General features: G+C 40.2%; 3 protein-coding genes across 4 annotated transcripts; 2 read left to right on the top strand and 1 right to left on the bottom strand.

Moving 5' to 3' along the window:
- Window positions 1-241: 241 nt before the first annotated feature.
- Window positions 242-7,650, bottom strand: uox (urate oxidase). The gene is made up of 8 exons (XM_080429973.1): window positions 7,588-7,650; window positions 6,577-6,789; window positions 5,711-5,827; window positions 4,206-4,284; window positions 2,644-2,830; window positions 1,829-1,952; window positions 902-985; window positions 242-319 (listed from the first exon to the last, which is right to left on the bottom strand). The coding sequence occupies exons 1-8, from the start codon at window positions 7,597-7,599 to the stop codon at window positions 248-250; spliced, it is 888 nt and encodes a 295-aa protein (XP_080286099.1). The 5' UTR covers window positions 7,600-7,650; the 3' UTR covers window positions 242-247.
- A 2,671-nt stretch (window positions 7,651-10,321) lies between these two features.
- Window positions 10,322-17,373, top strand: dnase2b (deoxyribonuclease II beta). Of its 2 annotated transcripts, none has more exons than XM_080431532.1 (6): window positions 10,322-10,511; window positions 10,988-11,162; window positions 12,489-12,567; window positions 13,890-14,051; window positions 15,612-15,809; window positions 16,338-17,373. In XM_080431532.1, the coding sequence occupies exons 1-6, from the start codon at window positions 10,402-10,404 to the stop codon at window positions 16,670-16,672; spliced, it is 1,059 nt and encodes a 352-aa protein (XP_080287658.1). In that variant the 5' UTR covers window positions 10,322-10,401; the 3' UTR covers window positions 16,673-17,373. The 2 variants fall into 2 exon arrangements, with proteins under 2 accessions (XP_080287658.1, XP_080287657.1); XM_080431531.1 differs by having other exon boundaries at window positions 12,474-12,567.
- Window positions 17,374-17,849: 476 nt separating this feature from the next.
- LOC308086937 (uncharacterized protein) lies at window positions 17,850-23,492 on the top strand (the record flags this gene model as incomplete). The annotated part of the gene is made up of 2 exons (XM_080430580.1): window positions 17,850-18,597; window positions 21,973-23,492. The coding sequence occupies 2 exons, from the start codon at window positions 17,850-17,852 to the stop codon at window positions 23,490-23,492; spliced, it is 2,268 nt and encodes a 755-aa protein (XP_080286706.1).
- Window positions 23,493-24,575: the final 1,083 nt, after the last annotated feature.

Genomic DNA, 24,575 nt, shown 5'->3' with positions numbered 1-24,575 from the left:
TTTTTAGCCCAAGACCCAAAAGATAAATTAGACGTTTTTCCTGGGACCCAAACTAGTGAACATAGCAAATCTACAAGCTCACAACACGGCGTGAAGCTATTTTCGCTTCTTATAGGATTTTTTTATTTATGGAAATGATTAGATTTTTTTATTTAAAAAAAGGGGGATATTTACTTCCCGACCCACTGTTTGGGAAACTGTTCTAGAATGTATAACCTATGGATGTGTTTCAGTGTTACTAGGCTCTTCACAGCTTGGCTCGTGTCCTGCGTACCGTGCCTCTGATGTTCCCCGAGGGGTTATCTAGTGGCAGGAGAACCTTGGGAGACAGAAGGGAAATTCAATGACTGGCCACAGAACAATGACAGTATGTATTTTACTGTTCTCTGAATAGAGCCATCTCTGACCTCCCCCTTAGTCTTAGAACTACAGGGAGGTCACAGATGGAGCTACTCTTTGAAAGGCTTCAGACCCATTTACCATTTTTTAAACCACATTAACCCTAGCATCCCTATTTTGGGCATATCATTATAGGCAAAAAAAAATAAGCCAAGGCTTATATGCTCAATTTATAGTCCATTGTTCGCCGGTTTTGGCATCAAAGTATTAATCAGGCTTAAAGTGGTTAATGTTCTTTCACATAGTGTTATTCTGTCTCTACTCGGCATCTGAGAACAACACTTGACACCCTATGAGACCTGTAGCTTTATTTATTTATACTTCGTCACACTTTATCATGAGACAAAGTACAAACCAGTGTGACAACGTCTAAATAAGTGCTCATTAAAAATAGCATTTTCAAAATTAAAAACCTGTCGACGCAACACCTTTTTCCAGTTGAGGTTGCAGCACAGTATAATTTTGCCTATAATGATGGAATAATTGTTATAAATGGACTTACTTCATCCTTGTTTGTGAGACCCATTTTGGTCATGTCTATGGTGAAGAAATGCTTGTTAGGCATGACGATCTCTATTTCCTCCACCTGAAAGAGAACACAAAACGAATACACTGAATATCTAATTGTACGCTAGAATTGAGAATTGAATAAAGGTTTTGGCTGGGTAATGCAGATACAGTGCACACAAACAACGCTTCGTCCATACTGATGTTCCGTCCAATCGGGCTTGTACAGAAATGGGCAGGACCTCTGTGTGTGCAGGACTGTGTAGTTAATACAGTACTGCTGAGATTATCACATGTGTTACAACCTGGTGTCCCTATTTTGGCCAAATAAATAAAACGAAATTGCAAAAATAAGAGATCTATAGGCTTTAAGCAATAGGCTCTTGTAGATCATCTATGTTTTACTTTAACCTTTGGTTCCAATAGCATAATCCATCATTGTAAAACAAAAAAAAACAAAGAAAATACAGAAATGTCACCCTGCATTAAAGTAGAGCAGTAGAGTACTATCACTCTGCATATTTGCTATTGTTAAACTTACCATAGTGTTTGTCACAGTAAGAGGGTATTTTTAGACTGCTGCCGGGTAAAGCAGCTGCAGAGACGTTACAACCAGTGAATCAGATCAGAGAAATGGGAACTGCCGGCTTTGCCATGTTTTCTTCTAAGATTGTATTATCCTACAGTTCAGATGTGTGCACCACTGCAACTGTATGTTACATACTGTAGGCAGTAGGCACCCAAATGGATTCTATGATTTCCTGTCTAATGTTTATGTAATGTTTCCCCCGATAATTTACCACGCTTTGTCATGTTGATGACAAGAGAAATGTTCAAGAGAAATCTCTCAGTGGGAACGATTAAATGGATGTGACGTGATTGTGTCTACTTTCTTCTTGTTCTGCTGTGAAATCAGGTGTACCTCAGGGATTCTATCCAGCACCATAACCTGCGTGTCGTAGAGGGTCTTCTGCACGGAGGGGGAATACTCTCCAACGTCATATGGCCCAGCAAACTTCTCAATGATCGTATCCTTGACACAATTCCTATAACGAGGATGGAACGGTGGGATTGCAGTATTAATTGACATACAGATATCTCATCTTAATTTCTAATTGGAAGATTACTGATTAATACATTAGTGATCATGAACATCATTATTATTATTATTATTATTATTTTTTTGTTTTCTCTTAAATTTTTATCCCACGATTTTGTAACCCTATTTTTTTACACCCAGTGCCAATTGTCTATGTAATCCTGGGCACTACCTTCCCTCTGCCAACCTAGGGAGGCCAGGGCCGAGCTCATGCCTCCTTCAATGCATGAGAGCCAACTGACCACCTTGTCACCTGACAGGGGAGAGTTTCCCTGGTTGGACGTAGCGCGTGGAAGGAACACGTTATTCCAACCAGTTCCTTTCCCCTCCATCAGGCGCCCCGGCTGGCCAGGATGAGGCAGTATAGTGACCAGGATTACTGCATGTTTTTGTGAGGGTACCTACCCTAGGAGACACGGGGAGAACATGCAAACTCCATGAACATCATTATTAAGATTACAAGTTTGCTCCCTTAATGAAGATCACAATCTCAATCCATTCCAACCTGATTTGAAATGATGGCTTGCCATCTTATTCAGTGACACACACAATCACCAACATGGATGAACATCGAGATAAACAATGATTAAAAATGTATAACTTTGCTATCCATCACAGATCATTAACTGTGTTGTTACCATGAAGCGTCAAAGTCGACGTTCTCAAACTTGTTGTAGCGCCACCTGGAGTAGACGGACGTGCAGAAACACCTGTCCTTGGCCCCCTGCAGGGTGGTGAATTGGTCTCGGAGGAATCCCTCGAACCCCGACTGAGTCGTCTTCAGCACCGTCATGTCCTTCACCCCGCTGTGAACCACCGGGACACCTATGAGATTTGACAGGTTGCGTTTGAATTGTAACCTGACACGGAATGCTGAATACCTGCCTAGAATCGGAGTGTGGAATGTATTATCCAGTGGTTCTCAAATGTTTTCATGTCAAAGAACCCCAAATGAATATGTATCTGACCACGGACCCCCATCTGAAAATATTTTGTGCCAGGTTCCCCATACAAGATTTGTGTCGTTAAATATTTTTTTTTAACCGGATCTCCATATATGTCTATATATGGGTATGGGCATATCGGGTTTGTTTATGGTTATGTCTGAGTCATAGTGACATGCCTATGACCGTATCGGGTTTGTTTATGGTTATTCCTGAGTTAGAGTGACATGGCCGTAGTCCTGCCTATATATGGGCGTATCGGGTTTGTTTATGGCTATGTCTCAGTCAGAGTAATGTGGCCGTGGTCCGCCCTCCCATTAACCAATTTCAATATAGCATTTGGCAGAAATATTCACTTGGACTCAAGGATGATGGTGGTCAAAGGTCAAGGTCACTGTGATGTCACGAAACACATCTTTAGTCATAACGCAAGAATTATTACACTAATTATGATAGAATTGCTACGACAAGAATCTACTACTAGGATAAAATGAAGTGAAGATTTTGGTGGTCAGAGGTCACTATGAGGGGTTGGAATCCACCGTGGTGCATTTGGCTTGCTGAGCGTCTATACAAACACAATTGACCGTGTTTGGGGAAAGGAAGCTGGTTGAGGAAGGTGATCTTTGTCACTGCACGAATACGGGCTGGGATGTGGGGACATTCCCTGCCTGTCAGCAGGGAACGTTGAACAGTTGGAGTAGGACGGAGGTGCTACACCCTCCCGGTGGGGGCTCCTCATTGGCAGGTGCGCCAGTAGGGTACAACAGCCGGGGCAAGCAGTGGGAGGATCAACCAAATTGGGATTAAAAGGGGTATAAAACATTGTCACTGTGACCTCACCCCATTCTCATGAATGCAATATCTCAGGAACGCCTCGAGGGAATTTCATTGCATATGTTACAAATGTGTTGACAAACACAAATGTGTTGACAGACCACGTTCTTGGCCACTCAAGATTCCATACACATTTCATACACATTTTCACAGTTTGAAGTGAAGAATTTGGTGGTAGAATTTGGTGGTCAAAGTAAAGATCAAGGTCAAACTCACAAAACAGGTATCATACAGTATAGTGATAACCTACACCTATAAAATACATTTATCACCTTTTATTAAATGCCTTTAAAGTCTTCACTCTAGACATGGATGTAAACTGGTTGGTGGAAACATACAGCTGCGATGCAGTATTCCTACTTTAGATGGTGTTATGCAATGGTGTTGCGCATTTACTGTGTTTGTTGTTTTCTCTGCACCTTTGAGATCCTGTTCAACGTCACAGAAGCGCCATGCTTCTGGGCTGTATATGAATGCATGTGCATGCTCTACCCCATTCTGTGAAGAGACAGAGAGACTTTGAATGAATGGCAACTCTTTCAGTTATCATAGGACTCATGAATGGCAAATGAGGACAGCATGGTTAGCATTTCAAATATTTGAAATACTAATGGTATACTTGATTCATTGCACTAGAGGCTTTAACAGTCAGATTGTATACATCCCTTACAGCAGCATACAGTACATTTATGCTGTACGTTATCTGCTACTATTTACCTCATTTGGCAGACGCTGTTGTCCAGAGCAATACTTAAGACAATTAAATCGTGCCAGTGATTATCTTAGCTGATCTTAAAGGGGTTTTAATAAAAACTCCTATACAAAATTACAAATTAAACTTGGGCCGTATTGTTGGATCATTTGGACCACAACGAATGGTGGGTGTTTAACTGTAAAATGATTCGAATTGTTCTGTTCAGTTGCCTCCGGATGTCTTGTGCCCAGAGGGGAAAGCTGGTAATTCAAATTACTAGACCTGCTCGGGAACGACTCCCCATCCAGTTATGCAATACCCGTTGATCCAGTTGTCAGCCCGTCTGTCAGTCTGTTTGTCTGTCTGTGTCCTCTGATGCCATCAGTATATGCCCATATTATGGGCATATCAGTAGGATCGGCGGTTCCTGACAACTGCCTATATCCGACAGACTCGATGCCGGGCACCATGCCGCCTCACCGGCCTGCTCAGGAATGATGCAACGATGCAAGTTGGAAATGCATTCCCCACCCAGTTATACAATACCCGCTGTACCCATTGCTGAGGTGGAAAGACTGGTGACGCGAGGTTAACCCATTGCCAGAAACCTGTCGTACCCGCCTGTCTGTCCGTGTCCCTTTTATGTCCATATATGGAGTTCCTTGTCAGGCATGCCCAAATATGGAGTCTAGGCCAGTCTGTGACATCAGTTATAGGACATCAGTTATAGGCCAGGGGTAGGCTGAGAGGTGGACACTGCTCTTGTCTTTATGTATGTATTTTGTTTTGTTTTTCTTGTGTCATGTCAAATGTGTGTACTGTTTATTGTTGCATACATGGCTGCTGGGTCGCAAGACAAATTTCAGTGTGAACTGACAATAAAGTATTATCGTATCGTATCGTATCGTATCGTATCGTATCATATTGATGACATCAGCGTATTCCATATGGATTCTCTTCCCACTTGGCGCATGACTCCCTCGGGTCCTCGCACAATACACATGCCGATTCCAATCGTTTTTACACCCACCCTTTGGTTGTGGTCCAAAGTAAATGAGGGCCCAGGCAAAAAAGAAAAAGAAGAAAAAAAAAAGAGGATCTTCAAGGAAAAGAGCAGAATGTCCAAAATTAACTGTTAAATCATCAATGTGACCTTGAATGGCAAACATTACGCCAGGCTTTACATGGAGTCTTCAACTTCTGGACTGATCACTGAGTTCTATACAATACCTTCTCCAGCCTTCTCCAAGGAGCCTGCTCCATGGAAACCTTGGCCTTCAGCACATGGTTAAAAGCTGTCAGGAAATGGTGACAGATGTCCAGAGAAAACTGCTCAATGGTCTTCACCTGAATACATGATATGTACGAAACAAAGTGCAGTGTGAGACAGTGGTTCTCAAAGTGGGGTCACAGGGGTTCTTGGGGTTCAGGGGGTGAAAAAAAGAATAGAGTCTGCACAATGGTAAAGTTGCAAAAAGCTCCACTTGGTAATTATTTTATTTATTACCACGGATGTGCGTGCACTACCTTTTTCAGGAGTTCCAGGGGGTCCCACACAAGACAAAATGTGTTAATATAGCATCCAAATCAGTTTAACCACTTTAACCCTATATATATATATCGGCTATTTGAAAATAGCTAATCTACAAGCTCTCAACGAACCGCATTGCTACACATTGTGAGCTGCTATTTAAAAAAAGAAAAGAAAAAAACATGAACAATTTTGAAAAATGAAGATCTGCTAGTTTCAACAAATCGTGAAAATGTTTGAAACGTTTGGAATATTTTTTAAATATTTTAACAACACAAATCTTGCATGGGGTCCCTGGCACAAAATATTTTCAGATGGGGATCTGTGGCCAATATTGATTTAGTGGTCCTTGACATGAAAAAGTTAAAGAACCACTGAACTAAGATGTGTGGTTATTGTTAATTCCAAATCTTGGATTTGTCTATAACGTTTTAACAAACCATTTATACAAACATACTGATATGCATCGTACAACTAGCTAATGGCTTTCAAAATGACATTGGGTCTCACTCAATGGCGCATCCTTATGTTGGCTATACATTTGTCATTGCAGATGGACACCTACCCCCTTGATTTTGGCCAGGGCATGGACAGTGTTCTTGATGGTGTCTGTGGGGATGATGTCTGAGTTGTCTCCATCCAGGTAATCCTTATGGGATTTCAGTGTGAGCTCCACAGTAGCATTCAGTTCGATAATTGATTGATGGGGTCCCTCTCTTCTGATGAACAGTACTTTGACTGAATTCTTGCCATAGCCTGTCCGCACAAACTCCACATTCTGTCCATAGGCAACACAAATGTTATGACTCTATACGTGTACATTATTATATTAATTACAGTATATTATATTATACTACATTACATTATGAACCAAGACGTAAATGTGAAAATGTATTTAGAGTCAGACATTGGGTTATGCTTGCATTTTATTGATAGATCTCTCCTGAAGGATTGTAAAAAAGCTCAACTGAGAAATAATTATTATATTTTTGGTTATTCCGGAGGATAAGAATAAGAAATCAGAAAAGATATATCTTAAGTGAAAATATTTTGGGGTAAAAAATTAATAAAAATCAAATTGTGCATTAGGATTTATAGATAGATAGTTTACTTTAGAAATTGGTTGTGATTAGTTACATAGGTAGATAATGCTATGACTCCATGGTCATTGACCCTCACAGGTGACACAAAATCCAATGCTGTACCATTAAATATAGTGCCAAATTAACTGAGGGTATGATGGTATGTTGGAACACAGGACAAAGAGAGAGAATAATAATGAATTTGTATTTGTGCTGAGGGGTGAAGTGAAATGTAATGAAATGTTTTAATGATGGACATGAAAATGTGATAAAAAGGTTAATTAAAAAATATACACGTGTATATATATATATATATATATATATATATATATATATATATATATATATATATATATATATATATATATATATATATATATATATATATATATATATACATATACAAATAATTATCAAAATAAAGTATTACAATGTTATGATTTATTTTTCACCCTAGAATTGAATGCCAATAAGAACATATTAAATCTATGTACCTGTGTAGCCATGGTGTCTTGATCTGCCAGTCTTTTCGTTGCAGAAGTTGTGTAGTTCTTGTTAGTTATTCAAACTAACACAATCCTCAGAGAGAGATGCTTTTGCCCCTGATGGAGGATTTTGTCGACAGGGCGGTCCTACCTTTGCATTGTGTACACAGTTTTTTAGGCCTCAACCAGAGGGTCGTGAACCGAAAGATACGGACACATTGGAACATAGCACATTGGGTCGTTGCTTCCTCGTGAAGATAAGGTTTGAGTCCAAAACAAAACCTGTGGAGAACCATTTCGATTTATTGATTTAATATTGTATTGACGGTTTAAAAGGTAAAGACAGTACGTTAAAAAAGCCAAATGGATAATCACAAAAAAGCCAAAGGCTTGTTGTTTCCATTGTGGTTCATCTAGACAAACCAGTACAGCGAACACTGCTTGAGGTCATTTGTCAGTCTGGTTTATCAACCAGTAGCGGTAAAGCATACAACAAAACTGCATGATAACCTCATTAACATCTAAATGTTACAGCTGTCATGTAAAACACAACAATACATTTGTTAACTAACCTATTATATAATTGTAACAGTGGTCCCAAAGTCCATGGAATCTACCTGACAGCCTAGCCAAACATTTTTTATGTGTGATGCCACTTCAGCCATAGAGTTTGACGGTTCTTTGACATTCTGTCTACTTTGGCTTTTCCAATAAATGTGCCCCCTTTAGTAGTAGTTGCAAATTTGCACATAATCAGTATTAACTGTAACTGTAAATTCGCAAGCAAATTTAGAGTCAGTAAACCATTATGCACCATTATGGTGCAGTCCTTGCACAGGCGACCCAGGTTCGATTCTGACTCGAGATCCTTTTCCTGCATGTCCACTATCTCTATCAAATAATATAAAGGCTTGAAAATGCCCCCCACCCTAAACAAAACACTAAGCCAGTAGCAACCGAGTATCGAACCCAAGTGGCCACTTTACCTCCTGATCCACTGCCACCACATTTACATAGATAATGAAGGGGATGAGCCAGCAGGGTCCCATGTGCACTGTGAGTGGTCTGCTGTTTGGTTGCTAGATGACTCAAGCGCACTCTTGCCATCATAACCACTTAAAGGGATATTTCACTTTCAAAAAAACTTTTGGTCATTTTATCATCTACTCAAGCCTTTGTAAGCCCCCCAGACAGTTTTTAAGTTGCTCGATTCAGTATTTATATATTTGATATTCATTTTATCAGACACGCCCCCTTCCTATACAAACCCATTGTAACTTCAAACTCCATTTTAACCATGTTAGATTTGTCGAAAACACCCGTCCTTGGTTCTGGTGACTCACCCTGCCCTCCTAATACGTGAGGGGGCCGTGTTTTTCAGATTTTTTTTTTTATTTATCTTTTTTTTTTTTTTTATTGTATTTTATTTTTTCAAATTTCAAAAAAATATATTTAAAATAAATGAAAAAAGTAATTGAAAAAACGCGGCCCCCTCGCGTATTAGGGGGGCGGTATGAGTCACCAGAACCAAGGACGGGTGTTTTTGATGAATCTAACATGGTTAAAATGGAGTTTGAAGTTACAATGGGTTTGTATAGGAAGGGGGCGTGTCTGATAAAATGAATATCAAATGTCTAAATACTGAATCGAGCAACTTAAAAACTGTCTGGGGGGCTCACAAAGGCCTGAGTAGACGATAAAATGACCAAAAGTTGTTTTGAAAGTGAAATATCCCTTTAAGTCCTATACACAGTACTTTGCTGTACATTGAATAGTGGGAATAACCGATCCACAAGCTCACAAGAGCTATTTTTGACAGCTGTTTGTGCTACTTTTTTTTTTTTTTTTTTTTACAATTTCTGAACATTTTCACCATGGGGCGGCAGTGGCTCAGGGGTAGAGTGACCGGTAGAGCGGCCGGATGGAACCCGTGAGGTTTCCAGATCGATCCCGGGCTCCCCCAGAAGAGTTAGTGTCGAAGTGTCCTTGAGCAAGACATTGAACCCCAAATTGCTCCCGATGAGCAGGTTGGTGCCTTGCATGGTTTCCCCCTAGCCTGGTAAACCCTCACTCCTGAAATCAAATGGAAATGAGATTTCTGGAGGGAGGGTTTACCAGGCTAGTTTCCCCCACCATCGGTGTATGAATGTGAATGGGTGAATGTAATGCACAATCTATGTAAAGCGCTTTGGATAAAAGCGCTATATAAATGCACCATTTACCATTTATAATGACATACCCATAATGGGAACATCAGGGTCAATGTGGTTACGTTTTATTACGTACTGTATGTCAGAATGAATGCCATGTCAAGCCTTAAAGATGCTCCTTTTCTAGATATATGCCTTGCTAAAAAAACTGGAAGTAAGAATTGTAATTTTTACAATCAACTTTTGTTTGTTTTGTTAACACAGTACACAGTAACTCCAGTGACACCGCTGGGGTAAACTTCTCAACAAATTTTAAGTTAAGATAAACAGGCTTTTGAATGAAACCCATCTCATGTGTGAGTGTGTGACACACATCACAACGCATTGCATTGTGATGCGTTGTGAGGTATTGTAAATCTGGGCTATAACGTTACTCGAAAATAGTTTCTTTTTTTTTAATGCAAGGTTCTTGGTTATTTAACATCCTACAGGTTCAGTAAGTATTAAAACCCCTAGTCGCTAAACGGGTGCTTCCTTGTCATGCGACTCCTCATGACTTCCTGTTCTGCATCGCCAGTCAGATGTGTCTTATTCACTTTCATAAGTTGCTCAATCACAACACAAAACGCGAAAGAGAGATTTTAAATTCATTTTTTGTTCTCTCTAACTCAAGATGACCACACGGTTTGGTTCATGGTTGCATATTGTTATTGTGATTTCATGTTTCACAGCAGGTAGAACAGACATTTCCTGTAGTAATGAAGCTGGAGAGCCTGTGGATTGGTGAGTTTATTGTGTCCATTTGAGGAGGCACTTATTATTCAATTTTATTCTCTTCCTTTTACTGATTTTTTCTATTTTGTGTGCGCTTCTCTCATTTTATGTAAGGCTAAGACCTACTTACTACATTCTACTCTGTGAATTGTGTTATAATGCTGATTGCTAGACTATTAGCTCATTTGATGTGCTTACATACAAGCATACAGTATTGTAACCATTTGTACATCTTATTTTACCACTTTTAACCTGGTGTCCATATTTTGGCCATGTTATAGGCTAAATTGTCTTTTATTATTAATAGTATGCTTTTTTTCCCCCTTTCAAAAATAGGGAAAATAGCTATACAAGCTCACAACACATTGCATTGTGATGCGTTGTGAGCTCGTAGATTGGCTATTTTCACTATTCGTCATACAATGAAGTATATAGGGCTTAATATATACAGTAGGTTGCAAATCATTCTCTCTAACTGTTAACAGGTTTATTATATACAAGGTGCCCAAGTACAAGATTGGAGAGGTTGGTAGTGGAGTTGACTACATGTACCTGGACCCCTCATTGGAAAGCTGGCAGATGAGTAACTTTATGGTCAACAGCAGCCAGGGGGCCGTGGGGAGCACACTTAACCAGCTTTACAAAGGGCACGCCTACAAGGTGGGATCATTTGACGTATTCTTTTTTGATTAGTTTCAAGGGATTTTTGCTTCATTAAAGCAGTGGTTCTCAACCTTTTCAGGCTGCAACCCCCCAAAATAATCATATTTGAACTGGGGACCCCACACCCTGATAAGCACTTGGAATGTAGGAGTTGAGGCATTATTTTGTTTTTATCTCGTTTCCACAGATAAATATTGTGAAAATAGTAGATCTACAAGCTCACAATGCCTTGCAAACACGAGGCGTTGTGAGCTTGTAAGGATAATTCCTTTTAACAGGTCGTTCATGAAAGTCCTTGCGCTCTTGTTTCCAATGAGAACCTGTGAGCAATTAGGGGTTAAGAGTCTTGCTCAGGGACAAATTTCATTTCATCGACACATATGCTGGGCTGGCCTGGAATCGAACCTGGGGCAACCAGGGCCTCTGGCTCCCTAGGCGGCCTCACTAACCACTCAGCTATGGCCGCCCCCATGTAGATCTGTTCTTTAGTGCAGGGGTCTTCAACCTTTTCAGGCCAGGGACCCCCAAACTGATGGGGAGATGGAGCAGGGACCCCCTACCCTACGAGGCTACCACATACATTGTATATTTATGTATACAATTGTGTTTTATATTGCCTGCTCCTACGCACCTGCCCCAGTAGGTGTGCAAAATAAAGATTCTCTACAGAATATGTATAAACATACCATGTTATTGTGCATTGTGCCTCCATTTATCTGTTTGCTATGGATTCATGTTATGTTTAAAGACAATTTGACATTTTGGGGAAGAAAAAAAAAACTATTTCACGGACCCCCTGCAGTACCTCCGCGGACCCCCAAGGGGTCACGGACTCCCTGTTGAAGACCTCTGCTTTAGTGGTTAAGCAGTGATGAATTCCCCATGTGGATGAAAGGAACAGCTGATTCCTTCCTTGTGGCTTTTTATTTGTGATGTAATTGATGTTCCTCCCTTCAGAATATGGATGTAAATAGACTGTGGATAGACTGCACACATATCCATTCTTATATTCATGGTTGATAGTTAGATAAGGTTCAAAGTTTCTTCATAGAAACCAGTATAGCCAGTAGCCAGTACGGTAACGTACCTATGTTCCCTCAGCCTACATGTATTGTCCCTCAAAACTAACACTACCTTCCCTAACCCTAACCCATAGACCCTAACCCTAACCCATAAATCCACAGTAATGGGAGTTACACTGTACAGTATGTCCAAAGAAACAAATCCAGAAAAAAAAGAAGAAGGAAAAAAAGAAGAAACAAATTGTATTATGTTATGATGTTATGCTTTTCTACTTTACGCCTGCAGCTAATATTTTCTCAGTCCAATAGCTCAGTCTACACTCTCTACAATGATGGACCTCCAGACATGGAATACATCAGAGGATATGGACACACTAAAGGTACTGTAGCCACGGCTCCATTATACATTTTAAACCATTTTTTGCCAATGAATACAATTTATGCTGACAGAGGATTTGATTAATCTAGAGCAGAAAAACTATGACAATCTATGGAACGCAATTACTGAAATAATTAAGTTCACTGCTTTCTGGAACTGAGCAACACTGTACTACTAAGACCTGGAAAATATGAAGCTGCTAAATGTTCACTATTTCTCTAGGCTGCATAACATTTGTACCTGTGTAACCCTGTTTTAACCTGTCCAGACCTAAAGCTCATGAGAAATGGCTTCTATCAGTGGGTGGAGGGTAGATATCTTGACACACGTATTATGCACAAGTGCATTATGTAGCACTTGCCCTAGCCTTGACGACCTTGCAGGCTTATGCAAAGGCTAAAATGTAACTTACATAGCATGTTATGTAGACAGATGCCAGGTCATTTACAGACCTGGCATCCTATAGTGTGTATAGTTTAAATGTACAGATTATGGAGTTTTGGATATTATACTGCTCAGACTGATAGGTTCTTGGTTTACCTATGATCCTAGACTATTTCTATTCATATGATGTATTACCTTGTGTTTTCCTTGCTTACTGTAAATCGCTCTGGATTAAGAGCGTCTGCTAAATGCCTAAATTGTAAATTGTACAGTTGGAGAATAACCCTATGAAAACCAACCTTCCTTTTTGTGATCCACAACACTCAGTGACTTGTGTGCTTTATGAGTGGCGTCATGGGGGAGGACCCAGTGCAAAGTCTGATACAATGTGTTTATTCTGGATCACTGACTAACCTAATACAATATTTTTTTTAAAGGTTAAGAAATTCAGCTTTCATTTTTGATAGTGTGAGAGTGAAAGGGCAATGGGCATGGCAGCAAATAGCTTCGGGTCAGAATCAAACCCGGGCAAGTTGCGGTAAAGACTATATATAGTCTTACTGTATTTATGTTGTAGGCACTCTTAAGAGGTGATGAAAGTAAGGAAATAGCCAGCACACAATGAATGTCCTTTTCACATAGTTTTTTATTTACCTCTCACGGTCTGTCCGTGAGAGGTAAATAAAAACGTGGCTATTTCCTTACTTTCATGACATTGTTGAGCCATGCGCCTTAAGACTTTTATTTAACCTGGAGTGTTGCAGGCCTTCTGCTTTGCAGTCAATACTCTTACAAGGTGATCCACCCCTAACCTGAATTTTGCAAAGAAATACACTGTGTTGGTGTGCATACAGGTGCATGTGAGTGTTTGTAGCCTACGTGACCTGTTCCACATTCCGTAGGTATACTGGAGGTGTCATAGTTGTTTATATCCCGCAGGGGTGCTGCTCTTTGACCACGTCCAAGGCTTCTGGCTGTCTCACAGTATACCTCATTTCCCCTCGTTCCCTGAGAGAGGCTACCTTTACCCCTCCTCTGGCAAAGTCAACGGCCAGACGGCACTGTGCGTGACCTACAAATATGCACAGTTCCCCATAATAGGTGAGAGAAAGGACATGATGAAGCAACTGCAGGGCAGGCCTTACTGCCATTCTGTACACATCCCTGTCTAACTTCCACTTATTATTTACTATATTTGTTATAAACACATTTACAGTGACTACCATATAGGTTATTGGGTGCCAAATGCACACAAAATGTGGAAAGACTCCAGGCTAATTTATACCATGACCCATAAACATTGTGACAATTGTCTCTCGAGAAACATTACTTGAAGATACCTTTTTTCCCCCTGAGTGACTGAATAGTTTGTGCAACAGTCGATCGATTATACTATATATTAGCTTTCAGACTTCATTAATCACTACAAATTCCATATTATTACAGTTTATAAAGTTGTGGCACATGGAACTTAAAAACAAATAAACTGGCCAATAGTTGAGATACTGCGAACCTGAGAGTACAAAACTATTTTAATTTGTCTGTTTATTTTATTTGTCTGCCTGTACACAAATGTGTCCACTAGAGAGTGTTGAAGTCAAAATATATATTTTTATTCCTGACTATCTATAAATAAATTGATGGATATTGATATTGTATTGATATTTACACTAAAAATATGTTTTCCCGTAGGTGCCTCTTTCTGCCCTTGTAACTCAGGACGTTTTTGCAACTGCTTATTTGTCATTAATATTCATTAGCTGACTGCAGGCTAAACCGGGGAACACGGTTAATCCACAATGTCTAGAAATGAACTATGAAGCTAATGTTGGCTATAGCGATAGTACAGATGATCCTTAGTTTGCTCTCTCTGTGCACACACACACACACACACACACACACACACACACACACACACACACACACACACACACGCACACACACACACACACACACACACACACACACACACACACACACACACACACACACACACACACTGTACTGCCATAAGCCAGCTAAGCTAAAAAGATCTCCCCCCTCTCTCTCTCTCTCTGACACACAAGCTCCATTAGCCAACAGCAGGCTAGTACCAGATTGTTCGCTGAATCACGTTTTCATAATGTGTTTTGACACAACTCCAGCATTGATGGTGTTCTATAAAATCTCATGTGAAATCTTGGCAAACAGACATTCCACAGTACATTTTAGCAATCTTAAAAAAATATTTAAACTGCAGTTCAATACTGCTTCACAAGAGCAATGTTGGTGTGACTTTTTGGTGGCTTTTTGTTTATTTAAAGTTTTTGAATGCATATAGATCATGCATGCATAGATTATATCATTTACATTAGGCTAGGCATTATGTATAACTCTCTTAATTACTTTCACTGTAATTTCCTGGCTGAACAGCCAGTGAAGTGTAACCCATGAATTTAAGGGAAAAACTAAAAATGTCAGTAAAATGTCTGTAAAGTTACACCAACATTGTTCTTGTGAAGCGGATTTGTATAGTAATATTTCAAACCAGTGGCCCGTGTTTCTTTCTTTGTTTTGTTCTATTGTGTGAATTTTGTTGTACACGCAGTGGTGCTTGACCAATAAAATGACTGTTCTCTCCTGTATCTCTCTGTCTTCTGCTGTGAACTACTGTACCTACAGCCCAGCAGTTGGTGTATTTCAACCCACGTGTGTATAATTGCTCTGTGCCTGCTTCATTCCTGAGTGACTTGACACCACTTGCCCACTTATGCAAGGGCTCCAAACCACCACTGTCCTTCAGTAAAAGAGTTGAACATCTTCTCTCTGCCCAAGGAGAGAAGTTTGTCAGTTTTGCCAAATCAGAACATTTTGTTGATGGTAAGTGATTTCTTGGGGAAAGTCTGTTATTTTAATTGTAGCCATTTTGCTGATGTTCGGAAAGGTATATAATTGTTCAAAAATGTGCTTGAATTAATATTTGAACTGAAATTCATGGTTATTCAGTAAAGCTGGAGTACTGACGTTAGTAAAGTATTCTTCCACAATGTTTTCTTTTTTTGCATGGAGACAATTTGATGAAATAAGAATTTTAGACCTATGTTTCTGTGACCTTTGTGTGAGAGTGTGAGAGTTTGATGTAATTTGTCATTTTTACATAATTTATCTTTGCAACCAACACACCTGGATAGTACCTTCTCAGGAGTTACCAAAGAAAGCAAACTAACTTATTAAACTAACGTATTAACTTCATTAACTTTAATTCAGTAAAGCCACTATTGGAGGACACTGTTCTATAGTTTATTGTAATAGCTCAATGGAAGTAAGTTTTGTCATTAAAGTCATGCAGCGTTTCTAATCATATTTCATCAATGAACTGCATGTCAAATACTTTTTGTGTTCCCTCAGATATCTATGCGGGTTGGGTTGCCCAAGCCCTGGGTTCAGATTTGCTGGTGGAGACATGGCAGACTCAGAACCACGAGCTTCCCTCCAACTGCACTCTTCCCAAACACGTCATGAACGTGAGGAGGGTGCGGCTCCCCGGGCCGGTTCTGTTCCAGTCCCATTATGACCACTCCAAGTGGTGCGTTTCCCAGGCTTATGAGGACCAGTGGGCCTGCCTGGGGGACCTGAACAGGGAGAGGGCTCAGGCTTGGCGGGGTGGGGGACTGGTGTGCTCCCATCATCCCTTGATATATAAGGCCTTCCGACAGGTGGTGGACTGGTACATAGCCTGTTAGATCTGATGGGCAAAGAGACAGACAGAGAAAGAGTAACATACTGTAAGAGGTCATGAGACATGAGAGAGATGGGAAGCTGAGGATAGAGAGGGGAAACACATACAGCTTTGGGTTGGTTAGAATCCAACATTGACTAAGTAGTCTGAGTTTTGAAATCCCATATATTACCACTCAAATTAAAGTTTTGATTGTTGGCCACTTTTCTATATCCATGAGAAGGCTGTTGTTTTTCACAAACTACCCACACATTGGGAATACTTACTAAAAGGTCATGTATTGTCATTTGCAATTTTGAACATCATTTTGAATTGAAACTAACAACGAGGGTTGGATATGCATAAAGGAGTGAGATTGTTTTCATTGTAAAGAGGAGGCTGTCTTTATGTCAAGTTGACCATCAATTTGAAACTCCTTGAGTAGACATTTTTTTAAGTGTGAGTCAACTATTTTTTCAAATGATAAACATTTGCAAGAAGTCTTTGTAAATTGTTTACTGAACATCTACACTTACAACTTAACATTTCCATCCATCAACTCTCTGTGTAACTATACTATAAAACGTGTGGCTAGTCAGCATGCATAGTATAGGTTACAGCCAGGGACCTAGATCTCACACTTCTGAATCAGAATGTCACGTGGCTTGTTGTCTTTTTTTTACTGTATCTAAAGTGTACCGTGTAATAAAACAGTCTTTATGACCATATTTTATTTCCTTGTTCAGGGGATATCTGTATCTGTTTCTTATTAGAAGCCATGCTTGTGTAGCTGGTTCATACAGTATCTGTGTGACTCAAAAGGTAAAATTTCAAAATACTTAATCTCTGATTATTTAAATTACACTTGCTTTGTTATTGCTGATTTCTTTGTCTGATAACAAAGCAATTTATATGTATAATGCCATCCTTTATTATTCTTGGCTGTCCATTTGGGGTTGTCAGAAGAATTCCTCAAGGAATTTACTCAGGTCCACCATAGTTTTAATTCAACTAGTGCTACTAGTCCCCAGGGATCTTTGCTGTGCAACTTCCTGTCTCTCTACTCTCTCCTGCCTATATTTAGAATCATTAATATACACATCTACTGTCCTATATAAACCACACACCATTTAAGGCAAGACAGACAATCACTCCTCGGTCCACATACTTTCTGGTGCAACACGTTTGTGTTCTAGAACAGAATGGAACAGCTTTTCCTCTCCAACAACTCACGTCTCCTCACTTCACCAACCTCACCCTCCAGCCAAGTGGAATTTACCGTAAGCCCAGCAAATCTGACCGCAGCGGTTCTCTTAAGCCTGTGTTGTGTCCTGGGTATTCCTGGCAATGTGGCTGTGCTGATGCTTCTACTACGCAAATTGGAGCAGAACAACTACACTCATCTCTTGATGCTGAACTTGGCAATCTGTGACGTGCTTTGTCTTATCACCGTGCCTGTGTGGATTGTTGACACGCTGAGACAATGGGACCTAAACTACGAGCTTTGCAAGGTCATCATGTTCCTGGACTTTTGCAGCCTCTTTGCCAACATTTTCACTATGACACTGATGAGCATCCATCGCTTTGTGAAAGTACTTCATCGTCACAGCTGGTCTAAAATAGGCAAAAAGGGTGAGAGGGCTCTGCTGTTGGGACTGTGGGCGGCGTCTTGCCTCATGACATGGCCATCAGTTGCCTCCTATGGCAGGTTGAAGGATGGGCGCTTTGTCTGCAGCCGACCACCGCAAATGGAAGGGCATGCCCTGGCTGCCACTTTGGTTGAGCTATGTCTTGCTTTCCTTGTGCCTTTCTCTGTCATGACAACTTTCTACATCTGTCTTTACCGGAAGGTGAGAGAGACGGCTCTGTCCAGCAACAAGCGAACAAGCCAGCTGATCTCAAGAATCATCATCACCTTCGTAGCTCTCTGGGTTCCACACCAGATTGTCGGTATCGTGGGAATAGCGGGAGCTTTACTACGTACATCGCACCCTGATGTGACATATACAATCGAACATTTCTCAGAAAAGGCCAAATTGGTTCATGTTTTTCCCTTGTTCAGTGCAGTCATTGACCCATTTCTCTATGCCTTTTCTTTTCGGAAGATTTGGCCAAGGAACAGAGAGAATGAAGATGTTGTTCTGCGGGCTACCACCACCAATGTGTGACTTTTTGTCACAATAATTGTTATTAGTGATTGTTAGAAGTTGATATTTCAACATTCATTGTGCAGAAAAGAAAGATGTATTACACTGAGGTATAATTGTGTGACTGATATGACATATGTAACGCAGATTTTACGTTACCAAGCGAATTATGTTGTTTCAATATGTTTCATTAGACCCAACATAAATTCTTACATACATGATTGCTGCCTTGCATTGTGGTATAACAGTATGCTGTATCCAGTCATGTAGTGAGATATACTGTACATAATAATAACATTAATAATGCATGCAATATATAGTGCTTTTCTAAGTACTCAAAGTCGCTTTACAAAACAGCAACAAAAAACTGTCTTTATTAGGAAAAAACTAGTTAACCCATTAAAACCGGAAAAGCATCTGTCTCATTTTAGATTTTTGCGTTGGCTATTCAAAAATAGCAGATTATACAAGCTCACACAGCGTCACTTAGTGCCACACTGCGAACTTGTAAATCTGCTATTTTTTCTGCTACACATTTTTGAACACTCTTGAAAGTGTGAGAACTACTGATTTGAAGGCATTTGTAGAATGTCATGTTTGTCATGTTGTTCTGAATTTGAGGTCCTGTTTTACATTGTGAGGGAACACATTGTGTTTGTGTCACATTGAGTGTCAATAGGTCCCTGCACCATTGAAACCAAGCCAAATTCCTGCACAGCCATTGTACTGTACATGGCAAGAAAGGCTTTCATTTGTTTATACTACTGTTGTACATAACATAAACACTAGTCCTCTCTTTTGGCATAGGCATAAGCTTAAACAAACTTTCAGTTTTCCGAATCAAATCACTGCTGAAACCAATCCAAATCTGTGACCATTTCTTTGATCATGCATTTGTGCACACAAACATGTACATACAGATAGATAAACACATACATAAATATATACATACTCATAGACTAGGCACACACACACACACACACACACACACACACATGTATTTTATGATCATGTTAAGAATGTTATTACTTGTTACGTGTTCACTGTTGTTGTTTGCAATGTGTTTATTGTAATTAGAGTATTTTTATACATAATCATTTCTTGAAGAAAAGCCAATATGTTTATTGTAACCACAATGTTTTTAGTTTCTTTGTATTGTCCCATACAAATAAACAAATTCATGTTAATAAAATAAATCCAGTTAATCATATCCTTCCATGTCCTATGTTTGAAACATGCATGTCTCAAACACACTGAAACAGACACTCAACATGTTATTATTACGCACGCATGCACGCACGCACGCACACAAACACACACACACACACACACACACACACACACACACACACACACACAAACCTTTGGCGTACAAATAGCTAGTTATGTAGCACAGTGGCGTAGCCAGGATTTTCATTTTGGGTGGGCAAAATTTTGTGCAGGGGGGGGGGTGCACTCTGCCTCATTCTTCAAACTTCTCTTCAACTGGGTTTCTATATGGTCCATAGATTGTGTGTAGAACTTTTCATGCAGATCGCTCATAAATCCCAGGAGCAGTAAGGGTTTAAGTGTTTTTCAAACTACTCAAAATGGCAGAAAATCTAAGGGCGGAGCTTAGATTTGGCATAGTTTGGCATAACCCTCTACCATATAATTATACGTTTTGAAAAAAAAAACGACAGCACGGTTAAGCCAGAACTGCAAAAGTGGCAGAAAAAGAAGAAGAAGAATAAACTAGAAAAAGTGCTCCTCGGAGCACAGGTCTCCACCAGGACAGGTAGGTTATTGTGGGGAATTCGCCAATCAGGATGGAATAGGAAATGTCCGACAGACCCGGATCGGCCTCCTGGTGGCGCTATAACAGGCCCATGTGAAAGATTTGGGGCAGAGGTTCTGCTCTGGCATCCAGGAGTGTGCATGCACAGTTTCGCTGCGATCGGCCCAACGGTGCCGGAGATTAGCTGGTCACAGACAGACGTATACACACACACACACGCACAGACAGATGCACGGATGGACAGGGTGCAAAACATAGTCTTTTTTTTTCACGTTTACGTATGTAATCCACGTATCTCGAGAACCGTTCAACCCGTCGACTTCAAATTCGCCACACGCAGAGGACCGAAGTTTATATATAACTTTATGGACCGAGGGAGTGCAGTGGTTTAATCAGTCCACTTTCCACAGTCAGTTTGCACTCTTCAGATATTCTCCACACATTCTCCACAGACGTTTACCACTGCACAAGGACTTTCTAGAACTGCCGACACCCCCCCCCCCCCCCCAAGTAACAATAAAAATCAAATAAAAATGAGTTCATTACATTTCTTTGACATTTTTTTGAAAACTTGACAGTGATTATTGTACAAGGCAGAGAAATAAATAGAATACAGAAAGTGCTGCACATGTTCCTTCATTTCTCTTAGGGGCGGCCAGAGCTTAGTGGTTATAGTGAGCCCACCTGGGAAGCCAGAGGCCCTGGTTGTCCCAGGTTTGGTGCCAGGCCAGGCTATAGGCCAGCAATGTCGATCGTGTGAGCAAGACTCTTAACCCCAATTGCTTGCCGAGCGCAGTAGAATGGATGCTTACTGCTCCTAGTAGTTGGGGTTTAATAAAATGCAGGGACGAATTTCACGTCTGTGCAACTATACGGTGACCAAAAAAAACACCCAAAGGAGTGGGGACTATTTTTATCCATCTATTCTATTCTATCTATCTTATCTCACACAGCAGAGACCTTTTGACGCCACGCCTCACAGAGGCATCCAACACACCCCAGCCCAGATACAGCACATAAAAGAGATACCATAACCCTTGTTTGTTTCTCTCTGTAACTGAAATAACCTTCCATAACACGTCTGGTGCAGCAAATGATAATGAGGTAGGTCATATTTTGTGTGTTTGAAATCACATCAATTTACTTTATACGCTTTAAACTATTCACTTTATTATAATGGCTTGCAATTCCGGTGAAGAAGTGTGAGAGAAGGATGTGCTTTAAGCTGCCTCCTGAAACAGTTTACATTGTTAACGCCATCATTGAAATGACTGGATTGATCCCAAACTCAATACCAAAACTTTTTTTTTCTCTCTCTCTATAGAAGAAGCATGCCTGGAAGCAAAATGTTCCTCTTTTTTCTGCCTTTGTTGTTTGAATATTCATCTGAATCATTTCCAGATTGTCAAAGTGACTTTGAGTGTCCCATGGAACACCAGAAGGTTTTTGATGCACGTACAACTGACATACCACGACTTCTGGACACAAAGGTGACAGAGGTGTTCTTTGTGAAAAGTCAGATCACTGCCATCCCTGAAGGAGTCTTTAATGAAAACCCCCAGCTGGAAAAGGTGAACATCATGGACACTCCACTTATGTCTATCCAGCCTGGTGCTTTTGAGGGCTTAGTGAACCTCAAACAAATTGAGATCTCCAGTACTCCAATAACATCTGTCCCAGTGGGAGTCTTTAGGGGCCTCGGCAATCTAGAAAGGCTTGTCCTGAAACTCAACAAGATCCGTCGTCTAGAGAAAGGCTTGTTTGATGGCCTTAAAAACCTAAATGAAATCCAACTGCATCTTAACGAGATAGAATACATCGAGGAAGGGACTTTTGATGATCTAGAAAGCCTTACGATCCTATATTTGGCCAAGAACAATCTCACTGCCATATCTTCAAGTCTGTTTTCAAACCTGAAAAAACTACAGATATTGAGACTCTATGGAAATCACTTGACCTCCCTTCCTGAGGGGATATTGCACAACCTTCCCAACTTGAGGGATTTTAACTTGCAGGCAAACAAAATAACTGAATTATCGCCCAGTTTGTTTCAACATAAAGCTAAATTGGCTAAGCTGTATTTGGATGGGAATCGTCTGACTGGGTTACCTCAAGAGTTCTTTGTGGGATTCCCGCAGCTTAAAACACTGACTCTAGACAAAAATGAACTGACTAGTCTACCTCCAGTGCTCTTTGGAGAAATGCCCAAATTGACTGAGTTGAATTTCAAAGAAAATAACCTTAGCACTCTTCCTAATGGATTATTCAGCGCTCTGGATCAACTTAAAAAGCTAGACCTGTCTAAAAATCACTTTGAAACCTTGTCTGTTGAATATTTTGAGGGCCCTGAGAAGCTTACAGAGCTGAATCTAATGAACAACAGGCTCAAGTCACTGGATGCAGACTTATTTGAAAAACTAGCATCTCTGTCCACCCTGAGGTTAGCTAACAACAACCTTCAGACTCTTCCTGAGGATATATTCACACCTCTACCAAAACTTACCAAAGTCTATCTCAACGGCAACCCTTGGCATTGTAACTGCAAGCTGATTCATCTGTACCAGTGGATGAAGGCCAACTCCGATAAAATCAAGTCCACTTTGCCTGAAGTCTGTGAGCATCCAGAGGATTTGAAGGGGCAGGAGATCAAATCGCTGACAGAGGATCAGTTGATATGTCCCATGCCTCCCCCTCCTACAACAATTATCACCACCACAACCACCACACTGATAACTACTCAAACTACAACCGCTCCATCTACGGCCCCCACCACTACAGCATCAACCTCCACTACTCTACCGGCCACACTGGTAGTGTGCACTGCCATTACCAGCAGCATCATCACTGGCCTCGTGTGTTGGCAGAAGAACAAGCAAGAAAGCTGCAATCTGGGCTGCAGAAGCAAGAACTCTGTATTGTAGACCAGACCACCCAAGTACAGCTCAGCTACCAGTGAACTTTTAAAACCAACATTCTCTCTGATTACTGTGGCAAAGGATCATTAGCGCTGTGGCCTGTTGGAGAGGAGAAGGACCATAAAATGGTAATTTTTTATAACACAAGTGCCTGGCGGATCCGTTCACCACGGCCAATAATTACACTGCTCAAGATAGCAGATTTGCCTCTGATTAGCTTTTAATGTCTAAATCAAACATAATCCATAAAAAAAAAACTGAAAAATTGGATGAACTGTAAGTCTGGATTCCATTAATATGATGTATCGGTACGAGACACTGCACCTGAATTAGACTGCTTTCATACTGTCCAACAGGTCTGTAATCTACAGTTTTTACAACCACGTTTTCCTTAACTTTAGAACTGGACTATGAAAATTGTGTACATTTATTAATTGTACACAATTAATTGTATAAAAAATAAAAATAAAAAATAAATGGATTTATGGAACAAAAAGATAATCACACGGTTCTATATGGAACTACTAATTTTATTTTGCCTTTCCACTGTACCATGATGTAATGCAGTCAATTTTTATATTTAATACAAAATGATACCATGCTTTGAATAAAAGCTCAACTTTCTAACAGTCTGAAATGATTTATGAAATCAACAGATGTGTGTTCACATACGTCTTGAAATAAAATGATTCTAAGCTTGTAAAAGATAATTACTTTAAATACCTAAATTGGAAGTAGAGTTACCTGATTGAAATGATGAAATAATGCTGTATTATCACATTATGGCCAGCAATGGTGTGGAAAGTAATCTTACACAAACTCTGACTGACTCTTGTGTTTTTGTAATTGTTATGAATTATGACCTTTATCTGCTTGACCCAGTACATACATGTATTGAATCACTCTCATCTGCCTAAGCATAATTCATACCTTAATACCATGACCATCGACTACTTCATCAGATAGACTGACGTCTGTGCACAATGATACAGGATGCATGTTCTTTTCCTTGTATCATATTTTGTTCTGGTCACGTCATGTGTCCAATACTGTATATATTCTCTATGTGTGTAATAAACTTCAGAATTT

The sequence above is a fragment of the Gymnoscopelus braueri genome (assembly GCF_963280865.1).
Source record: "Gymnoscopelus braueri genome assembly, chromosome: 6".
Lineage (NCBI taxonomy): Eukaryota > Metazoa > Chordata > Actinopteri > Myctophiformes > Myctophidae > Gymnoscopelus > Gymnoscopelus braueri.
Note: the sequence above shows the minus strand (reverse complement) of the source record. Positions and strands in the feature narration are given on the sequence as shown.

Excerpts from the sequence above, each read along its gene's own strand:
- uox (XM_080429973.1), bottom strand. Across the intron at positions 5,828-6,576 it reads CCCTGGCCAAAATCAAGGGG|GTGAAGACCATTGAGCAGTT; the intron begins GTAGGTGTCCAT and ends TCATGTATTCAG. Across the intron at positions 986-1,828 it reads TGCTGGATAGAATCCCTGAG|GTGGAGGAAATAGAGATCGT; the intron begins GTACACCTGATT and ends GTTCTCTTTCAG.
- dnase2b (XM_080431531.1), top strand. The coding sequence starts at position 10,402 with ATGACCACACGGTTTGGTTCATGGTTGCATATTGTTATTGTGATTTCA. Across the intron at positions 11,163-12,473 it reads ACAAAGGGCACGCCTACAAG|CTAATATTTTCTCAGTCCAA; the intron begins GTGGGATCATTT and ends TTACGCCTGCAG. Across the intron at positions 14,052-15,611 it reads TGCACAGTTCCCCATAATAG|CCCAGCAGTTGGTGTATTTC; the intron begins GTGAGAGAAAGG and ends CTGTACCTACAG.